The 20721-nt window shown below is 50.7% G+C and overlaps 1 protein-coding gene across 1 annotated transcript in view; it reads right to left on the bottom strand.

Annotated features, from left to right (window-relative positions):
- RIPOR3 (RIPOR family member 3) overlaps positions 1–18078 on the bottom strand; it is a 64317-nt gene extending 46239 nt beyond the window's left edge. Inside the window, exon 1 of the mRNA XM_081033545.1 lies at positions 17822–18078. Within this exon, the coding sequence (XP_080889671.1) occupies positions 17822–17824 (3 nt within the window). The 5' untranslated portion in view covers positions 17825–18078. The remainder of the gene's footprint in view (positions 1–17821) is intronic.
- Between the last annotated feature and the right edge of the window lie 2643 nt (positions 18079–20721).

Here is a 20721-nt window from a genome sequence, read left to right as displayed (position 1 = left end):
CTTGGATCAAAAGGATGAGCTTGGGCATCAGATTCACTCCCTCGGGAATGAAAATCAAGAGATACAGGACATTCCAGTTGGTGTAGAGATTTGGAGTTGGAATGGCCATTCTGGGGGCATAACATGCAGACGTATGTGGAAGAGGGGGCAGGTGCTATGGCATTCCGGATCCCGGTGATTGTACTGAGTGGCTGGATCAAACTTCACCTGAAACCCACCCTACCACTGGACTTTTCAAATTGGTTTTATTAGATTGTCTAGGGTTTGGTGTGTTTGGGTTTTTCTAATAACTAAAAGGAACGTCTCTATAACCTTAAAATGTGTCCTTTTTTTTCACCTGGAATTGTCGGAATAGATTTAGGATCCCCAGAGCCCACGCAGACCACACCAAAGCCAGCGGGAGACCTTTGGGAGCATTTAGGATTCCAAACAGCGTCCTGGCACATCGCAGTGACGAGTCCCCCTTTCCGGATCCGAGGTCCTTGGAGGAGGGGTACAGAATTTAGGACTTCGCTGCAGGAACATGCTGTCCTCACCACGACTCCTTCTCGTCTCAGAACTGCTGTTATCAGGATGTCTCTGGAGGTTGGACAAAGGGTGAAGCCAGGAACAGCTGAGGCTGAAGGGCAGGTCAGGGGCCTGGGAGAGAAGGGGCAGGCTGTGATGGGGCAGAAATATGTCTTTCATTTCCCTTGGGTCCCCCCAGCACAGCTGTTTGTCCACAGTGAGTTTAGCTGACAATGGGGACGAATAGCTTTCATGCGACAGGCAGTGATCCAGGACCCAGGTCACTACCGGGGGTAAACCGAGTCTCACTAAGGCAAAGCGGCTTAGCTGTGAGAGGTGGCCTTGGAATTTGAACCTGCTTCTGATGGGCTCCAAGTGTGGTACCTTTGCCAACACACTGTAGACGCTCTGCCGGCTGCAGACCCTTGTTGTGGCCACACGTGCCCTCACATTTCCCTTCCAGCTGTTTCTGGAATCAGCAGCCCCCCCTCCAGACATCCCTCGGAGGCTGCAAGGAGTTGACTACTGATGAGGAAAAGGATCAGCCGCAAACTTGACTCTCCCTCCAGCCCCTGCCAGACCCACCGGAGGCGTCGGTGTGTCCAGCCTACCTGGGAGGGTCTGCTTTTGTCGTCAGATGGGTCTGCCTTGAGTGGGATCAGATCCCCTGACACAGGGGAAAGCCAAAAAGAATTAAAAGGAAATTTCCAAAAGGAAATAAATCAGCAGTAATAAGTGATCACATCTGTGAAACTGAGTGCTTCTTGAGTGCCAGGCCCTGGGCCTGGGTTTGAGCTCAGGTGGTGATATCTACGTGCTGCCATAATAACTGCAATGCCGCCCCTGGGGAAACGGTTGTAGGCGTCGAGGCCCAGCACACGTCGGCGTTTCTCCAGCCAGGGTTCCCCCAGGACCTTCCTTTCGGATGCCCCAGCACTGACTTTCCACCATTCAGGTCCTGCTGTCTCTCAGAGCCCCCATGGGTGTCAGCTGAACCGGAACGGAGACACGGACTCCAGTCCTGGTCCCACACTCACTGTCTGTGTGCCTTCGGGTAAGTCAGTACTCTTTTCTGAGACTCAGTTTTCTCACCTGTCAAGTGGGCGTTGGGGGTTGTGCTCGACTAGAAGTTTTCAAACTGCTGACCGCACCTGTTTGAGGGCTGTGAGCTCCACTGAGGGAGTCAGGACAGGCATTTACTTATGTTATTCCACCTCCATGGTGACGTGTTCCCAAATGCACATCCCGTCCTTTGTGGGAACGACCATGTACTTCTCTGATCCCACCCGGTACCCTGCTCAGAGCTGCTGCTGGGCACAGTGAGGTCCGTGCTTCTTAAGTGACTCACACACTCTGTTCTGTTCTCTTCCACGATGCCTGCCAGCCCGTGAGTGTAGCTTGGTCAGAACAAGGGTCTAGCGGACCTAAATTGGAGTGCAGCTCTGCCCTCACTGGCGTGTGGCCACGGGCAGCACTGCTCCACCTCTCCGAGCCTCTGTTCATAGGGAATAAGGTCACCTATGTCATAGGATTATCTTGTGAATTGGAATTAAGGTAATGCATGCAAAGCCCATAGCTTTGTGAGAGGCACACGGGGAGCCCAATGGCAGCCCTTTGAAACAACAGGCTCCTTGAGGGGTCAAGACACCCCTCCATGCCTTCCTACAGCCAAATAAGCAGCTGGTACTTTGGCACCTATTTTCTGCCTGCTTGGCTGCGGCTGAGCTGGGACAATACTAGCTAGAGACTTACTCTGTACCTTATAGCTTCCTTAGACTGCTTGCCAGACATCTTTTCTCCCCTCCAAGACAACCCTGACCCCCCCCAACCCCCAGACAAAATAACTCCAGCATCACCCCCTTTTGAGAATGTGTGTTTGGTAGAGCATGGTACCTGCTTTCATTGTATTTAAGGTGAGGCGCCAAACGCCCATCAAGATCTCTGTGGACAGACAAATGGTCTGACTGCTGGGTCCCCTGTGTGCCGTCCTGCCTCTGTGACCACCGGGCTGTGCTCAGCTCCAGGCCACACTCAGCAAGAACCAGGTCAGCGGCCGAGCTTTCTGGTTGCCTCTAACCTCAAATCTATGTCTCTTCCAAGGGTAGCAGCTGTCTGGAGTGGAAAACTCCCCTGAGGGACAGACCTCCTCTCAATGCTCGAAGCAGGCAGAATCCTACAGGAAAGGAAGCTGGCCGAGAGTGGGGAGGGTCAGTCCCTGAGTTCCTGGGTGACATGGGGCAAATCGCGCCAAATCTCAGAGCTTCAGTTTCCGTGACTCCATTGGCTTGGAACAGAAATTGCACATAGGTTTCGGCTCAAGTTCTAACACCAACTGATGGACATGGGTTGCTTCCGGTGTAGCGCTGAGATGGATTCTGAGGCTGTGGTTTGCTCACTAAGAAATGGTGCTGTGATTGATTGGCAATGTCTGCCATGAACTGAATGATGGGGAAGCATGGTATGTTTGGCATCACATATTTGCCAACCCAACCCACATGCTCCTCAAAGCTTGAAATTGCTCAGATTCTTAAGAGCCTGTTGGCTCAAATGAAACTTAAGATCTCTCTTTTGATTTTATCTTTCTTCTAAGATCACCCCAGATTTCTCGTGGTCAGTGACCCCTTACCGCTTTTCAGTGCACACCATTGAGGCCCATTCAGACCATCACATCTCCTAGCCACCGTGACGGGTTCAGACAAGAAAATGTCCTCCAGGCCAGGTCACTGACAATCAGCCCTAAGATCTCCTACCCCAGCCACCCTAATGGATCTGGCCATCCCTGAAGCTCCACCTAACCCTAGACATTTAAATTCTGTGAGCCAATACATTGGTTTTCTTGGGGGGGTTTCTTGCTTAAGCCAGTATGAATTGGGGTTTCATCACTTGTAACTCAAGGAGTCCTAATACACACAGATTCTTTCTTTTTCCCAGTCAGACCCAGAATGGGCACCAAAAAAGGGTTTGGCCAACGTGACAGAGAGAACATCTGGGCTTTGTTTTTTCCTTCGACCCAGCCAAGACGAGAAGCTTAGAATGCAGAGAAAGGACACCAATTTCTTCAAATGTAGAAGCCTAAGAGACTCCTCCCAATGGGTCTCTGTGAAAGGACGGCCTCTGGTTTGGAAGAGTAGAGTCCAAAAGGGGGCAAGTTGTCTGGAATATCCTTCTGTCCCCCACAAGACAAAGTTTTGATGCTTTTACCTTAGCTTCCTGGGGCACTGAATCTAACTTGGTTAAAGTTTGTTTAAAAACATTGGCATAACACACACACACCCTTGGGAGGGAACAATTAACCATCAACTAGCAAAGTTAACGTCCCTGCACACCCGTCTCCTCCAGTTCAATAGACCAGAACCTCCAACCCTTCCCCAGAGGAAACTTCCCTGCCTTGTCCTAGAACATTGCAAAACTGGGTTTCTGCTTGAAGTTCTTAACATATCCTCACCCAAGCTCAGCTTACTGGCCTGGTTCCTTCACAGTGAGGCCAGGGCATGGACTGTGATACAGAACTAACAGCTCTGGGCACTTCTGGAGACTGGCTTCTGAAGTTTTATTCTGGGGCACCCCCGCCATCCAGAAACCTGAAATGCACAGCAGCAGTGGGAGGACAGTGAAGGCTTTGGAGTCATATAGACCTGGGGACAAATCCTAGCTTGTGTCATTCTTCCTGTGTCATCAAGGACAAGTTGCTTAACCTCTCTGAGCCTCAGTTTTTCTTTCTGTAAAATGGGGATGATAATACTACCCACTGGGCAGGGCCGTTTCTGAGAATTCGATGTTCTAATGCTTTCACAATGCCTGACTTAGTAAATGGTCTTTATAGTAGTAGTCGTGTCATTCTCATTTAGATCACCCTAGACCAGAGCAGGAAGGGAGGAGAATGGAGGAGAGAGAGAAGGGTGCATCATTCCACATCATTCCACCAGGGGGTCATGACTTGCTCTCCCAGCCTCCCTCCTTTGAGATTTGGCCTTTTCAGCATGCTGGATCAGCCCCTAGCGAACTGCCTAGCAGCTTCTTCCTTTCAAAGGTGATAGATCGATCTCTTTCTTCCCCAGATGGGGAAACTGAGGCTGGGCCTCCACCCAGGGTCCAGAGTCTGTTGACAGGGGCTGAGCTGTGACGGAGGCTCTGGCCACCCAATCTATGGGACTTTGATACAGCAGCCTTACCGGGCTGTGACAGTTATTACACACCCTCGCTGCTGTTTGTCTCCCCCCTCAGCATAGTTAGCACAACTGTGACTAATGAAGTGTGTGATCGTTTCTCTAACAGGTAATAGTTTGAAAAATATTCCTGTACTTTCCTCTTTGCCTTTCTAGGTAGACAGCCCTCCCCTGTTGGTCCTCCGATATCTGTCTGCCTGGAAAGGTTTGGATTTGTACAGAGGAATACAGAGCAGGACGGTGGTAATATTTAACTCCTCGTAGCCAAAATAGATTTTGCCACGAGACAGCAGACTTAAAAGCCACCACTGTGAGAAAACATTTTTTAAAAGTCCTCTAGCTCTCAATTACATGGCAAAGGCACAGACCTTTCCCAAGTCCTTGGGTAAGTAGAGAAGGTCTCCTTTCAGCCATGATCCCAGGGGTGCTATCTAGGGCAGAAGGGGCCCATGCATAGACGAAGGGAGGACATGCCCTCTCTCGCTTTAGCTCAGAGAGGACAAAAGCATGTAGGAGGGTAGTGGTGAACTCAGGGCTACCTGGGTTCAAATCCCAGCTCTGCCACTTACTAGCTATGTCACCATGAGGAAGTTATTTCGTTTCTCTGGGCCTCACTCTCCTCATCTGTAAAATGAGACTTAGAGGACTTCCTCACAGAGCTGCTGTGAGTATTAAATAAGTCAATGTGTAAGGTGCTTAGAATGGACTTTGGTGTATAATCGGCATTCTATGTGTTGACTGCTTCTATTTACTTGTATTTTTTTATACAAATAAAGTCAGCTCCAAAGGCAGGGGGTTGCACTGAGCCTCCAGGGGCTCAAGGGGGAAGAGGCTCAAGGGGGAAGGTGTGTCCAGACCACCACCCACCAGTTTAGGGAGGGGGCCCTGGAGATGCAGTAGGATGAAAGAAAGGAAGCTCTGATGTTCTGCTCTTCGGACTTCACGGGGTCCCCCCCCATGGCCAGGATGGAGCTCCACATGTTCCTACTCTGGTGGGGACACACTATTGGGGCAAGAGGCAGAGTGACTGCAGCATGCGCTGGCGGTGACAGCCTGGGTGAGGGGCCAAATGCAGTGGAGATAAGGGGTATCTAAGCCAAGGTAGAGACAAGGGAGCCAGGTAAGGCTCCAAGCCCCAAGTTCTGCCAGCCGTCAGCTGCAGCCACAAATGCCAGAAAGGCAACATCGACTTTAGGCAGAGACATGGCCGCAGACCCTACTGCATCCGCTCCCCCCCCACCACCAGGAAGTCTTGTCATCAATGTACCTCCCAGACACAGACCCGGGTGATGCCATCCTAGAGAAGAGCTGGGGAGGGAGCAGAAGGAAATCTGAGCTGAGCATTACCGAAAGGCCTCAAGGACTGGGTCAGATTAAATTGACCAGATTACACTAAATCTGGTGTGTTTCCTCATTGCACTAGGACTGGGGTTTGTGAGAAAGCTCAGATCAGTTACAAGAAATAAAGAAAAGACATTTTTCTCTGCATACGCATGTGAGTAATGGGCAGCCCCGTTTTAGTCACCAGGCGGGAGGCTCCTGAGGGCAGAACGTCACCTGTCCACTCAGCACTGTCTGAACCGTAGTGGGTGCTTAGTGAACATCCACGGAAGAAGTGAATATGAGGTTCCATTGTGACTCTGGGTGGCAGGAAGCCAGGACTGAGACTGGGACGCAAGAATTCTTGTCTCGGCTTCCTCGGGGGCACAGGCTTTGGACTCAGACCCAGTTGGGCTCAAACCCAACTTGGGCTTGACCTTTGTGTGGGCAGCTTCTGACATGGCCCCAGTGATCCCACCTGGCAGTCACGCTCTTCTTAAGGTCTTAAGTGTGAGTGGACCCAGTGACTTGCTTCTGATGACTAGAATATAGCAAGAGTGATGAGATGTCATGTCTAAGATTAGGTTTCAAAAGACAGTGACTCAGCTCTCTCTCTCTCTCCACACACACACACACACACACACACACACACGCATGCATGCACGCACGCACATGTGCACACACACCTTCTTGGCCTGCTTACTTTGACAAAGCAAGCTGCCACGCTGGAGAGGCTGACATGGCTAAGAACTGAGGCCTTCAGCCAATAGCCAGAGAGGAACTGAAGCCTCCAGCCAATACCCAGAGAGCAACTGAGGCCCTCAGTCCAAGGAACTAAATCCTGTCCATACACTGAGCGAACCTGGAAGTGGATCCTGCCCCAGTTGAACCTTGAGATGGCTGGAGCCCCACCGACACCTTGGCTGCAGCCTGTGAGAGCTTCTGAAGTAGAGGACCCAGCCAAGCCACGCCTGGACCCCCAACCCACAGAAGCTTGCGATCAGAAACACGTGTTGTTTGAAGCTGCTACATTTGGGGGTCATGTGGAATGTAGCTGCAAAAGACTAAGGCAGCCCGTTGGCAGCTCTGCACCCATGAACAAGTTACTGTATGTCTGCACCCTCATCCAAAGAGGGGCATAAGAATTGCACCTCCTCACCTTATAGGTCCATTGCAAGGACCAATACAACGAATAAATGAATGGATAGATGAGTGAATGAGACTACTGGTTGGAGCAGTGAGAAGATTACAGAATCAGGAAAGAACACCCAAGGGGCCGATCGGAATGAAGCTGTGAAGAGCTTTCACCGAGCAGCTGCCACAAGGCCTTTGCACCCCTGGGAAGGTTCCTCACCAAAGGGAAGCCCTACCTGTGTCCTCACTTCACCAGCCAGTTCTTCCTGAGGCTCCCAAGGACCAGCGCTCAGAGCTGCCAGGACACTCAGCATCCTTTGCCCCCCCCCACACTGGGTTCTGCTGTCCCTTCTTCATGGATTATGTTCCCTATGGGGCTGCTGTTGCCCAAAAGCTGGCCGGGCTTGGCGCCATGGAGACAAACAAGCTGATAGCCACAACATCTGATAGCCCCAGAAACTGACCCTCGTGGGAGAGCTGCAGCCAGCTGGCATGAGTACCACGGCCTGGCCACAGCCCCTGGGCAGTCAGTCCTGGGGGGTGACAGGGACAAAGGGGAGGGGTCACTCTTCAGCCTTCACATGGTAACAGATGCCTGACTCTCAGTTGGGAGAACAGACTTTCGACCTGGACACGCATCACAGGACCTGGGAGCCTTAACGAAAGGCCATGTGACACTCAGACCTGAGCTGGACCCATCGTGCTGCCCACCTGTAAACCAGCCTTGACTGCCCAGAGAGGGCACATCTGTCTCAGCTGGAGCTGGAGCCACCCAAGCAGAAGCGCCACAGGGGCCATCTAGCCATGTCTGTCCTTCCCTCCCTCCTAAGCTGGGGAATCAGCTTGATGTTCACAAGCCTGGAGACTAGTTGGCAGCCCACAGGCAACTCACCTGTAACAGGTAGAGGTTTGGGAGGTAACCCCAGCTCCTTTCTTGGTCCTCCCCACTCCAGCTCCTCAGATGCCAGCTGGGTAACAACCATCATAGGTACTGGTCTCCCAACTGCCCTGAGGGGCAGGTGCCAGGAGCAGGCTCCTGCCCAGGGTACAGCAGGCAAGTTAGGAGCCTGGCCCTCAACCCACAGTTGGAGGCTGGAGTGCTGCTTCTCTCTTATTCTAGCTTTGGATCTACTCTATGCTCCACCAGCAGCACATCCTATCTTTCTCCTGGGCCAGGAGAAAGTAAGTCTCAGATAGCTGGGATTCTGAGACAGAAAATATGGTGACTCTAAGCTCCTAGGCAGAGATTGGATGTCTTAAAACCTTCCCAGCTTTGCAGTCAGAAAGAAAAGGGTGTGAAGTCCAGATTTTCTGTTTACCAGCGGTGTGACCTTGGGTAAGGCAGTTCACCTCTCTGGGCCTCAAACAGAGGTAATCCACAGAACCCACTTTGCAAGGTTATATAGAGGGCTACATGGGAGAAGGAAAGAAAGGAGCTTAGAAAAATGCCCACACGTAGTATGTGCTGCACAAACCCTGTGGTAAGAGGAGCGTTAATAACAGTTAATATGTATTAGGTGGTATCGTGAATTGAACAGTGTCCCCCCCAAAATGCATGTCTCCCCAGAGACTTAGAATGTGACCTTCTTTGGAAATAGAGTCTGTGTAGATGTAATTAGTTAAGATGAGGTCACATGGGATTAAAGTGACCCTAAATCCCATGACTGGTGTCCTTGTAAGAGGAGAAGAGGACACGCAGAAAAAGGCCAGGTGAAGGCAGCAAATATCCATTCATTTGCTTCCTCGTTCAGGGCAAATCCAGTAGCAGACTGGGCAGGGACCTGGGCAGCATCAATGTGCAAGGAGCCCTCTGGCCCTTTTGATGTGCTCAGACAATTCCTAAAGTCATCCCTGGATTTACCCTCTCTGGATTGTCTGCAGTTGCTGCCACTAAGCAGTAGGATGGAGGGAAAGTAACAAAGTAGAGGCAAAACCACCCTTACGATGCAACCCAGCAAGAAAGTTCCCCGACCCGGGTCAGGAGTGTTTTTCCACCAGGAAACCAGAAAGTTCATCTGAGTTTCTTCACCCTTTGTCCCAAGATGCAAAAATGTCAGAAATGTGCAAGGGCTCTGGCCACAGAGGGACACTGGATCTCGCCCCCACGGTCCGTTTCCTGCATAGGGCTGAGGGTCAGTCGGGGGGAAGACCAGTGCTCTGAGAGTCGGGACACGTGGGTCGGCTCTCGCTGGGCCTCGTGCTTGCCATGGGGCTCAGGGTGAGGGTCCCCTCTCTGGACCCCAGTTTTCTTATCTGTATACTGGGGGTGATAACGTCTGGCCCACCATCTCACAGAGGGGCCCAGATGATAACCGCAGCTCATATCCGGCTGTTTTCCTCTGTTCTCCCGAAGGAGTCAGCAACATGAGAAATGGGCCCCCTCTGTCAGTGCCTCCCCAGACCCTACTTTATAACAAGGGGACTTGGCCCTGCCGGTCAGATGCACTTGCATTCACTAACACCTACTGCATGCACGACACCATGCCGGTTTCCGGGAGGATATTTACAACTGTTCCCACTGATTAGCAGTATCAGCACTAGCCCCCACTGAGCAAGCACTCGCTAGATCCAAAGCATTAGGCACTTTGCCTATAGAATTCTCACAACAAACCGGCAAGATACGTATCATTAGAACCCCCGTTTTCAAGAGAAAACTCAGTTCAGAGGGAGTTAATTGCCCAAGTCCACACAGTTAGGTTGGACTCCTTTTAAATGCTGCTTCCAAAGCAGACGCCGCTGCCTGCAAGAACCCACGGCCCAGTGGGGGGCTCAGGTGAGACCCAGCCCCTCCCATAGATGTGACATTTCTAACGGAAGCTTGTAGTTCTCATGCGCAATACAGGGTCAGACCATGCACACGGTACATCGCTGAGACCCCGAAACACCTTCCTGAGAAGCTGTTACTGATTATTATTGTGCTTATGTGCATGAGAATACGGAGGCCCAGGAGTGACATGGGTGGTGGCCCTCAGAAGTCAGGGCCAAAATCGGGCCCTCCTGAATCCACATCTAGGGTTTCGTTTCCCCCATTCCAACATGGAGCTGCATTCCCTGGGTGCTAAATGCACACAGAGAGTCAAGGGTGTTGGAACGAAGATCCTAGGGGGCGTCTTGGAGGTCGAGGATCACAAAGGATAGGCAACACCTATGTGGCACAGATTTCCTCTCCCCAGGCCACTTCAGGGCATTTACAAGGAAGCTGGGGGTGGGACGGCTCCTGCCACCCACCCTGGGACCGCAGTCCCCCAGGGACTCAGGAGGAATCTGTCCTGAATCCCGCCCGCCCCTCCACACAGGCCTGCCTGCATGCCAGGCCAGGACTGGCCCTTCGCCCGCACACCTCTCTTCATTCTGCAGGCCCCAGGAAGGAAGGTCCAGAGCCAAGCTTATCGTGGGGCTCGCATACCTTAGGGGAGGGCTGGGTACACAAAGCCACAGGTTATTCAATGCAGCATTATTTGCCGTCACAAAAGGCTGGAACTGATCTCACGTCCATCAACAGGGACAGCCACACAGGACTCACGTGTCAGCGGAGGAAGAGTGGGAGGGTCCCAAGCAAATACTAAAGGCTGATGTTTGTGAAGGATTTGACACATGGTCAGGGCCTCTCCCAAGTGTATTAACCCATTTGATCCTTACCTCAGACTCAGGAGGAGGGACCCCGATCATCACTGAAAAATGAGGAAACTGAGGCACCAAAGGGCAAGTCCCTGGCCCCAGACTCATGGCTATAAATGGTGAAGATGGGATTTGGAGCAGGCAGTGGGCATCAGAGCCACACTCAGAACCACTCAGCCTCCCAGCCTCTCCATCTTGCCAATGTCCCCATCTGCCAGGAGCACCCTGGAAGCTGGGAAAGAAGAGAAACACGCAGACCGCCCTCAGCACTTCCCACCACGCTGGCCTGGGGGAGCAGGTGTCATTAGAAGAGGCTTGACTGGAACAGATTGTGATAACTCAGACGCGGTGGTAGCCAATTCCTCTCTCCCGTCAATTACAACCTGCGGGGCCCACTGATTATTTTTATAGCCTTTCCTGGAGTCATGACAAGGAAAACGAAATGATCCACAGGACCCCTTTCATCACGAACAGCCGGGTTTCACTGTTGGGGGTGGAGGAAGGAAAGAAAAATGACTTTTTTCCCCCTCTTTGAGCTAATCAACAGAACTGAAGGCCAGGCAGCCAGAGTGTTGGTGTTGAGAAAAGCTGTTCTCAAGCAGAACTAATTGGCAACAGAAATGGAATTTTCTCCCCTGAAAAAGTCGTCATGCTTTATCCCTGGGAATGACCCTACGGAATAGGTATCTCAGACATGTTGTGTGCAACTGCCCACACGCAGCCATCAGCCTCACACAGACGAGGTCAGAGCCAGCCTGGGCTGCTTACCACTCAATGAGATGGTCACAAAGGTGAACGGCCCAAACCAGCCCAGCCTGGAGTGGACTTGGCTCCCCTGTTGCCCAGCACCACTTCCCTCCTCCCAGGGCCAGCCGTTGGCTTTAGGGTCCCCCACGCCCTGATTTGCAGATACTGGTCTCAGTGGCATTCGTCCCCCTAAGTAGGGAACTGGACCGGCAGGCTTCACCAATGAGCATATTCCAGGCCTTTTAGGAATGGGCGTGTAACCCACCAGAAACAAGGAGGCATGAGAACAAACATTTAATGAGGCTTCTGAAAAAGGGAGCTCTTGCCATTTTAGAGATGCAGAGGGGTGATAAGTATAAAATTCAAGATAGTAGCTCTGCAGTGGGGGGGACCACATAAGTAGATACAAGAAATTGTCAGAGTTCTAGGTCTTGGGTGGGTGGTGGGCATACAGGTGTTTTTTACTTTAGAAGTAGGTATAGTGAGCCTCCGAAGGAAGGGTAAAGTGGGCCATTTGGGTGCCGCCTTCCACATGTCATGATGAGCTGATGATTAATTCAATTCTACCTGAGGTCCGGTTTTGAGGTCTTGAGGAGAGCTCTCTGGACCTGGATTTGGAACCAGGGATCCACCGTGTTTCCCCGAAAATAAGACTGGGTCTTATATTAATTTTCGCTCCAAAAGACACATTAGACTCATATTTTCAGGGGGTGTCTTGTTTTTTCATACACAATAATCTATATTTATTCAAATACAGTCATATTATCTATCTTCTGGAACATCGTCATAACGTACTAAATGTGTCCATCTGGCTGACAATCTTAACTGGGGCTTATTGTCGGGGTAGGTCTTATTTTCAGGGAAACACGGTATGTGGACCCTCTCCCTGGGGTTCTCAGGCCCTTCCTTTTGCAGGGAAGCAGGGACATAACTATTTGGTCCCTGGTGGGTGGAGGCATCCAGTGGTGCATTTGAAAGGAGCACTGTGCCCCCACCTGCCAGGCCTTCCCTCCCTTCAGTACTCCTCCCCTGTGGGATGAGCTTGGAAGGTGATGTTGGGAAGGTCCTCAGAGGAGGACAGGGGTGGGAGTGGGGGGTTCAATTCAAGGGACAATACGGTAACAGCCACCTGACCACAACAGAATCTATACCCCATAATCTGCCTGACTCCCAGGTTTCTCTGGACTTGGATCAGGACCAGGGTGTTATTTTCAGGACCCTCCAAACCCACCTGAGACAGGCAAGGGGTTGAGAGCAGGGACCACATGAAGGGGCCCTGGGTTGGCCAACCTGGCCTGGGGTTGGCCTGACAGGTACATCTGATGATGCCCAGTTCCAGACTCTCATTGTTATGCAGATGCTGGCCCCTTGCTGAGTCAACACAGGCTATGAAAATGTGGTACAGTAGTACCTCGGTTTTCGAACGTCTCCGATGACGAACATTTCGGTTTACGAACGCCGTAAACCCAGAAGTAAATGCTTCGGTTTTCGAACACGCCTCGGAAGTTGAACATGTCACGCGGCTCCCGCTGAGTACAAGATCCTGAGGCCCAGCTGCCTGCTGTTTTTGAATGTTTCAGAATTCAAACAGGCTTCCGGAATGGATTACGTTAGAAAACCGAGGTACCAGTATTTGGAAATGAAATGGAGCCACTGACTAGTGGTTCCTGGTGACTCTGATTCAGGATTCGCCTCAAAAGTCTGTCTTGTCACCCTTGGCAACACAGCAAAGCAAATATTTCCACAAGTATGAATTGAAGACCTACTATGTGCCAACAAGCATTCATTGAGCCTACTGTGGGATACAGCATTGAACAAAACAGGCAAAAGAAAAACTACAAAAAAAAAAATTCCTGCCCTCAGTAAACTCACATTTTAGTAGAAGACATTTAAGAAAAGGAAAAATAATCATATGTTGGATGATGATAAGTGGTGAGGAGTGAGCCATGTGGTGATCTGGAGAATGAGTGTCTCAGGCAGAGGGGTAAAGCAAGTGCAAAGGTCCTGAGGCAGGACTGTGCCTGGCACAATTGAGAACAGCAAGTGTGGCACGGGGGAGAAGGAAGGAGATGAGGTCCAGATCTGGCAGGGCCTTGTGGGCGTGGTAAGGACTTTGTCTTTTACTCTTCGTGAGATGGGAGTCAGGACTGGGGGGTGAGGGGAGGGTATCCTGAGCAGAGGACGGACAAAACCTGATTTCATTTTAACAGGACCCTGCTGGCTGCAAGTGGAGGATACACAGTCAGAGAGGCAAGGGGAGAAGCAGAGACATCAATGAGGAGGCAACTACAAGAGCCCAGAGAAAGATGATGGGCACTTGGCCCAGGGTGGGGACAGTGGAGGTGACAGCGAGCAGTCAGCTTCTGGATTCAGGTTGAGGGTAGAGACAATAAAATTCCTTTTTACTGAAAAGTGGAAGCAGCAGGGCTCTCCTTGTGAGACCTGGTTAGAAAGTAGAGTCTTGGTTATCAAAAGGGAACCCTTTTTACAATCTGCTGGGACTGTGTTACGCAGGCATTGAAAAGAACGGTTTAGGTCTTCGTGGGCTAACAGGGTAAACACCCAGGATATATTGGCAAGTGCAAAAAGGAATATGTAGAAGAAAATGGAAAATGATCTCATTTTTGAGAAATTAAAATTATGAACGTGAATAGATATGCATGGTCTGAAAGAATAGGCATATCTGACTCCACAGTGGTTATCTGGAGTGGGAGCCACTGTTATTTAAACTTGGGAATGCCCTTCCGACCACACAAAATAAAATAATAATAAACCCTGTTTTCAGTTCTTTTTTAAAATTTCTGTGGGCCTGTCTCGCTTCTGCCGTCACAGGGCGCTTCTCTTAGCCAATGTCCCCACCTAGGCCCCCTCCTTGGCCTGGCCTGTACGGGAAGGCGGAACTTGGGAAAGAGAAATATTTTCCTCTCGTGCTTCTTGGCTTGGGAGAACTGGAAAGGACCCACCTGGCTCCTAAAGTTTCTAAAAATAGAAACTTGTCTTAACTTGCCTATAGTTTTGGCTTAGCTGTTCCTTCTACTCGGTCCAAGACGTCGTTTGTATTAGGGAATCACGTGCTGTGCATGAAAAATACAGGATGGCAGGAGTGAGACCCGCCACGGAATGGAATTGAGCAGGGAGCTGCCACTGAGGGGACGCCAGAAATGCTGCCAGTGGAGACGACGCTTTCTATCCCACCCAACCTGTGCATTCATTCCAGAGCTTAGGGCAGGAGAGAGGAGTCCGGCTGTTGGTTTGTTTTAGCTGAGAGGAGGAAGTGGAGAGAACTGTGTCCACAGCCCAGAGCCTGGGCTGAGGGATGAGAGTGGTCTGTGACAGGGCTTCTGAGATGCTGGGCATAAGCACATATGCTGTGGAGCCAGTGGTGTGCTGGTAAAAGTTTAACAGCCAGCTCTCCAGGAGACAGTGTGTGTGTGTACATATGTGCGCATGTGTGTATACAAATTTATGGAAACTTACATACACATACACTTAGGTTTACTATAGATTGTATTGACGTAAAGCACATGTAGCACAGAATTTACAAATAAAAATTTATAATACCCCTTTTTGCGAATTTCATATCATCACTTGATTCACACAGAATGTTTTCATTGACGTTCTCCCTAATGCTTGTATCTGGGGCCAACCTACGGTTGGTTATGACTGATGACCACCTGGAGTTCCTCGGGAATGTTGGCTGATATTTCCTTTGACTTCAAGGAGTGAGACAAAAGTGATCCACCAAACAGTGTGTCGGAGCTTCACTCCTTTGTCAACAAAATGAGCAAGTTCCGACTTTTGGTGCTATTGGCTGTGTAAGAGCGAGAGAGAGCGAACACACTTTTATGTTTAATCTGCACCGTTAACGTTTTCCTTCAGTTCCTCACATCTAGACAATGAGCTAAAAGTAAGTCAAGCCCTGAGTTGTACTGTTTGCCGACTCCCAAGGTGGCCGACAACAGGCTACCAACTTGATGTTGCTTAAAAAAAAAATAAAACAAAAGAAAAAGAAAGTGGGGAGAGGTAGTACTAGCACACCATTATACAGAATCTCTGCCAGACAGCTACCATTGACAGACATAGCCCCAGGATTACAGGAGCACAGATAACAGGAAAATGTAGTTTAAAACATGAAAAGTGAGGGTTTTGAAAATATCATCTTTGTTTTTAATGTAACTTAACTATAAGTTTCTGAAGTTTAATTTTCAATAATGGCTCTGTTTAGCAACCAGTTCACCAAATTCCTGAAAATCTGACAACCGGCTTTCGCAAGCCAGTTCCAGCTGGCTCCCACACTCTACTGTGTAGGGACCACATGGCAAGAGTGTCAGAGGCTGGGGAGGGAGCCATGCCTTCCACCTCTGCCCAGAACCCGGAGCAGCTTGGGCATGCTCAGAATGGGCAATAGCAACAGCGACGTCTCTCTAAGTGGCCGTGGGGACAGATGCAGGAGAGGACAAATAGGACAAGAGATCAGTTTGTGAGCCCATGGGAGATGCCCCTTTGGAACAAGAACTGGAGGAGATGGGGAGGTGCTGAGCTTCTGATGACGAGTAGGTGAGGGCTCTGTAACCGACAGACATCTGGGTCACATCACTCTGCACTAAAACGAGGCTGCGAGACAGAACTAGGCTTTCAGCAACTCATGAGGCTCTGCAGAAGCTTGTGGGACCGTAGGACTGTTATCACGGCATCAGTGATGTGGCACTTACATCTTCAAGCCCATTGTAATTCCAACTTCTTCGGGCACCTTCTCTGATGCCAGATTCACGGGGATCCACAGAGCAATTTTCCACCTCCCTAAGCTGTATCTTACCCTCAGACACCCTCACACAAGTTTAGAACTTAAGTGCTCTCCAACCAGAGTCATAGGATTTTAGAGCTGAAAAGAGATCTTAGAGATTTCTTAAAATAAGCCCTTCATTTTACAGATGGGGAAACGGAGGCCAGCAGAGGGAAGCGATTAGCTCAAAGTTAGAAAGAAAAATCAAGGGTAGAACCGGATAGAGTGACCAACTGTCCCCGTTTGCCCAGGACTGAGGGGGGTTTCTGGGACAAGTTGGTCACCCTAGACCTGGGACCACTCAGGTCTTGGCTCGAGCCCCAGGCAGAGGGCCTGAGCCAGTCCCTGGAAGGACAGGAGGCCTCAGTCAATACACCGAAGGATGGAATTTTCCAGGGAAGAGAAAAGGGGAGGCCACATCTGGGTGCCGGGACCTCCACCTCTGGCCAGATGCCTGGCACCAGGGGGATTTGCCACCTGCCGCGGCCCTGGTGTGCATTTCTTATCTCTTGGCTGCTGCCAGCCACAGCTGCAGGGATGTGTATGCAAATAGCCTACGATAATATTAATGTGTGATTCCCCTGGGGAGGCATGTGGAAAGCACTGTATGTATTTCACAATTCTATTTCGTCCAGAGGAGCAGTGGGGGCCCAGAATGATTTGAAACAGATTTTTGAAAAGGCAAAATAAAATTGGAACAAAACCTAGTAGAAGCATGTGCCACACTCTCCACCCCCAGCTCTCTCCACGCCTGCCCAATATTAACCCTCTTCTCTCACATCCAGGAGCCTCCTAGGACAGGGCAGCAGACACAGCAAATAACATCAGGCACTCTTCATTCAAGCCAGCAGTCCTGGCCCATCGCAGGACAGGGTGCCCCCTCCCTGGGCTGACATTCTATCCAAATAGCTGAAGGCTGTGTGACCTGTTGCTTCTTCCTCTGTCCCACCTCTCTGCCTCCCTCCTACAGATAATGCTCCCTCCTCCGTCACCCCTGCTTCCTGGGGTAATTGCGAATCACAGAACACAGAATACAGACTACTGGGTGTGGAGAGTTTAGCGGAAGTAATGTCAGAAAGACTGAGGTCTGATTTTCATCTCTGCCCCTGACCAGCTGTGTGATCTTGGGCAAGCTGCTTCACTTCTCTGAGCCTGTTCGCTCCGTGTACGATGAGAAGAAGAAGAAGACCTACCCCAGCGGAGGCTTGTGAGGACTCCCAGAGCCAAAGCTTCATAATACCTAGCAGAGTGCCTGGCACACAGCAGACACACAAGGAATAGCAGTCAGAGTAAGAGCCCCTTAAAGATCGCCTCGTTCAACCACTCCATTTTAGAGATGGACAAAGGGAGGCCCAGAGGGGGGAAAGAAGCAGCCCAAGGCCACATAGCAAGATAACTACCTTGTCACCTTGGCCTCCACGCAGGCTCCCTTCTCAGGCTTTGGGAGCTTCAGGCTGGGTAGTGAGGAAATGCTGCCCTCCTCACACCTCGCCTCCCTCTGGAGTCCGGTCCGCATGCCCGCGCACACGGGACACTGGGCACTCACCATCAGCAGACCTGGACTTTCAGGACTTTCCGGGCCGTGTCACACCATCCTACTCAAAGCAGTCAGGCTTTCTCCATCGCGGAAGCACGCATCGACCGGCTCTCATGCGCTGCAGGACTCGAGGCGATGAGCCAGGACTGGAGAAAGCCGGTCCAGTCTGGCCACTCTGGTGTCCGCATCCGAAGAGCCCACTGTCCCCCGTCTTCCTTGCGGTGCCGGCTCCGATAGCGCAGCTGGATTCTTATCTGGCCTGTGTCAGGGTGCAGCCGCTCGCGGAGCCCGGGTTCCAGGAAGCCCGCCTGGGGGCCCCCCTGCAGGCCCTGCTCCCCCGGATGCTGCCTGCTGCTCTGGCCGCGGCCGATTGCCCGTCAGTGTCACTCTGAGCTCTGCCAGGGAGAATTCCATGCTGGCCCCCAGCAGGCGGGGCCCCCACCCCTTCGCGTCCCACCCCCCACTCCCATCTTGGCAAGGGGACTGGGAAAGGCAGCTAGTTTCAAGTCCGCACAGCGTTTGTGGTGATGTCCCGAACTCTCCGCGATTAATCACAGAGCATCTGATTTCTGCTTTGCCTCAGAGGGGGGTGTGGGGACGCCTGGAAGTTTCTGTTTACTCCATTCTGCACCGGGCTGAGTGCTAATCACAAACAGACAGGGACGCCGCTCCCCCTCCCCCTCCCCCTCTTCCTCTTCTTACCTTGCCGCTTGTCGCCCTGCTCACCCTCTCTCCTTTCCCTCCTTTCTTCCCTCTTTCTCATCTGTGCCCCTCCTCTGACCAGATCTGACCCTCCACAAAGCCCCTTCCTCTGGTCCTGGGTTTCCCCCAAAGCCCATCATCCCCTCTGCACCTCCCACTTCTGGATGAGAATTGGCTTGGCCTTTTTCCTTTACATCTTTAGAGTTAGTGATCAGCTTCTTTTACTGCTTTTCCCTCCGTTTTTTTATAACCTAATTATTTCAGGGTTTGCCCCCAACACACACACACACACACACACACACACACACACACATTCCTGTTACATTTGTGTGTGTAAGACTCCCACAAACTTGGTGTCTCTGAGTCAAGGAGTGGGTCCCTGTAGAACCCATGACTTATTTTGTCACCTCAACACGGCTCGATTTTGGATTCTGCTCAGGGATGCACCCAGGAACAAAGTCCCCATTGAGGCCACCAGGGAGAGGCCAGTCCCACGGTGCCTCCCAGCCTGCAACACCTAGAGATGAATTTCCCTCTGCCTCTCCTTGGCTCCTTTCCATCCTGCAGCCACTGCAAACAAGAAACCAAAACTAAACAGCCCCAAAGAACAGAAACTGACACCCCTACCGACCAACACATACACATACACACACACACACACACAGGCACACACACACACACAGGCTCACACACACATACTCTGAAGGGTAAGTTGGCAAGAGCTTTGAAAACCAGAACTGAGCTGTCGCTCTAAGCATCACGCATGTGTGTGCGGAGCCAGACACAGAGGTTTGCTACAATAAATTGTTTATCATAGGAAACAACTGGAAATAGATATCCACCAAATAATGAGTGGTCAAACAGAATGCAGCAGAGTTGTCGTAGGCCTTACCAGGCAGCGGTTTAAAAAGAGTGAACTGTGTCTGTAAGTAACAACAGAGATGGATCTCCAAGACCTATTATTGAGTGAAAAAGGGGCCATAGTGGTACACTCGGTATAATCCTGATTGTGTGACCCTCCCCCATACACATACATAAAACAAAATACTATGGAAACACATATAAAGCCAGGAAAATAGCCTGGAAGGATATAAACCAAACTGAGTCATTACCTCTGGGAAAGAGGGAGGCAAAATGTTTAAGGGTGGTGCTCTGACCTGCAATAGTTTTATTTCAAAAAAGGACAATGGATTTGTCTATTACACGTGTCCCAGCTCCCTTCTCTGGGGACACTGAACCTGACACGTGGAGAAAATTTCATCTACCCATTTTTGCCTCCTTAGACTAACTCAAAGAATTCTACAGTAAGTCAGCAGACAAATAAACAGCATTCCTGAGGAAAGAACCCCAAAATTCTGCAAACACTCCAGTTGGATCACCTCCGGTTGGCTGTTTGGACCCCTTGAGCCAACAGTGACTTATCACAGAGTGAAATTCCTTAAGAGCATGGGAGCTGTCCAGTTATGCTGGAGTGGGATTAGGCCTCCTGGCAATGAGGACAGCAGATACATACTTGAAAGGAAAGTATTGGAAAGTAGTGACTTGGTTTCAGGAAACCATGTCCCTTACTCTAACTTATAAAACATGAAAACCATTTTGAAGCATTTTAAAGGAATGAATGTGAACAAGTTCAGACATTATGCAAAGGACTGCCAAGGAAGCACAGCTTCAGTTTAGCCATTTCCCTCCTGCTCGCTGGCTACACAGAGGACCACGTGTCATAGACACACATGTAAGCAGACCTTGTGTCCGATGCAGGATGCTTTTTCACATGCTATGGATGGAATTCTCCAGCCTGCTGTCTTCTATTCCTCACTTGTCAAACGTAGGCTTTAGGAATTCAGCTGGGGGGAAAGGGAGTTACACAGAGAAGGCAAATGACATTCTCCACAGCCCTGAGCCAGGGGGGCACCCAGCCTCCACCCTCATCCCCCAGGGCAGAAGGAAGCTCCAGGTTTGAAGCCTGGTAGCCTCGAACTTGGGGTTTCCAGCCGTCTGAGAGAGTGTGGTATAGTTAGACCATGCGGTTTCCCAAATTGGGGCTCACATAGGAGGCGCCCAACAGAACTTTAGATGACACACAGGCTGGTCACTAAATAAGGTTGACTCAATAGTGGGAAAGTCATTTTACTCCTGTGGCAATTTTCTTCCAATCCCCTTTGGCCTGGGAGAAAGGCTCAGCTTTGTGCTAATCTGTCTTTCACACC

This window comes from Rhinolophus hipposideros (genome assembly GCF_964194185.1).
Source record: "Rhinolophus hipposideros genome assembly, chromosome: 22".
Taxonomy (NCBI): domain Eukaryota; kingdom Metazoa; phylum Chordata; class Mammalia; order Chiroptera; family Rhinolophidae; genus Rhinolophus; species Rhinolophus hipposideros.
Note: the sequence above shows the minus strand (reverse complement) of the source record. Positions and strands in the feature narration are given on the sequence as shown.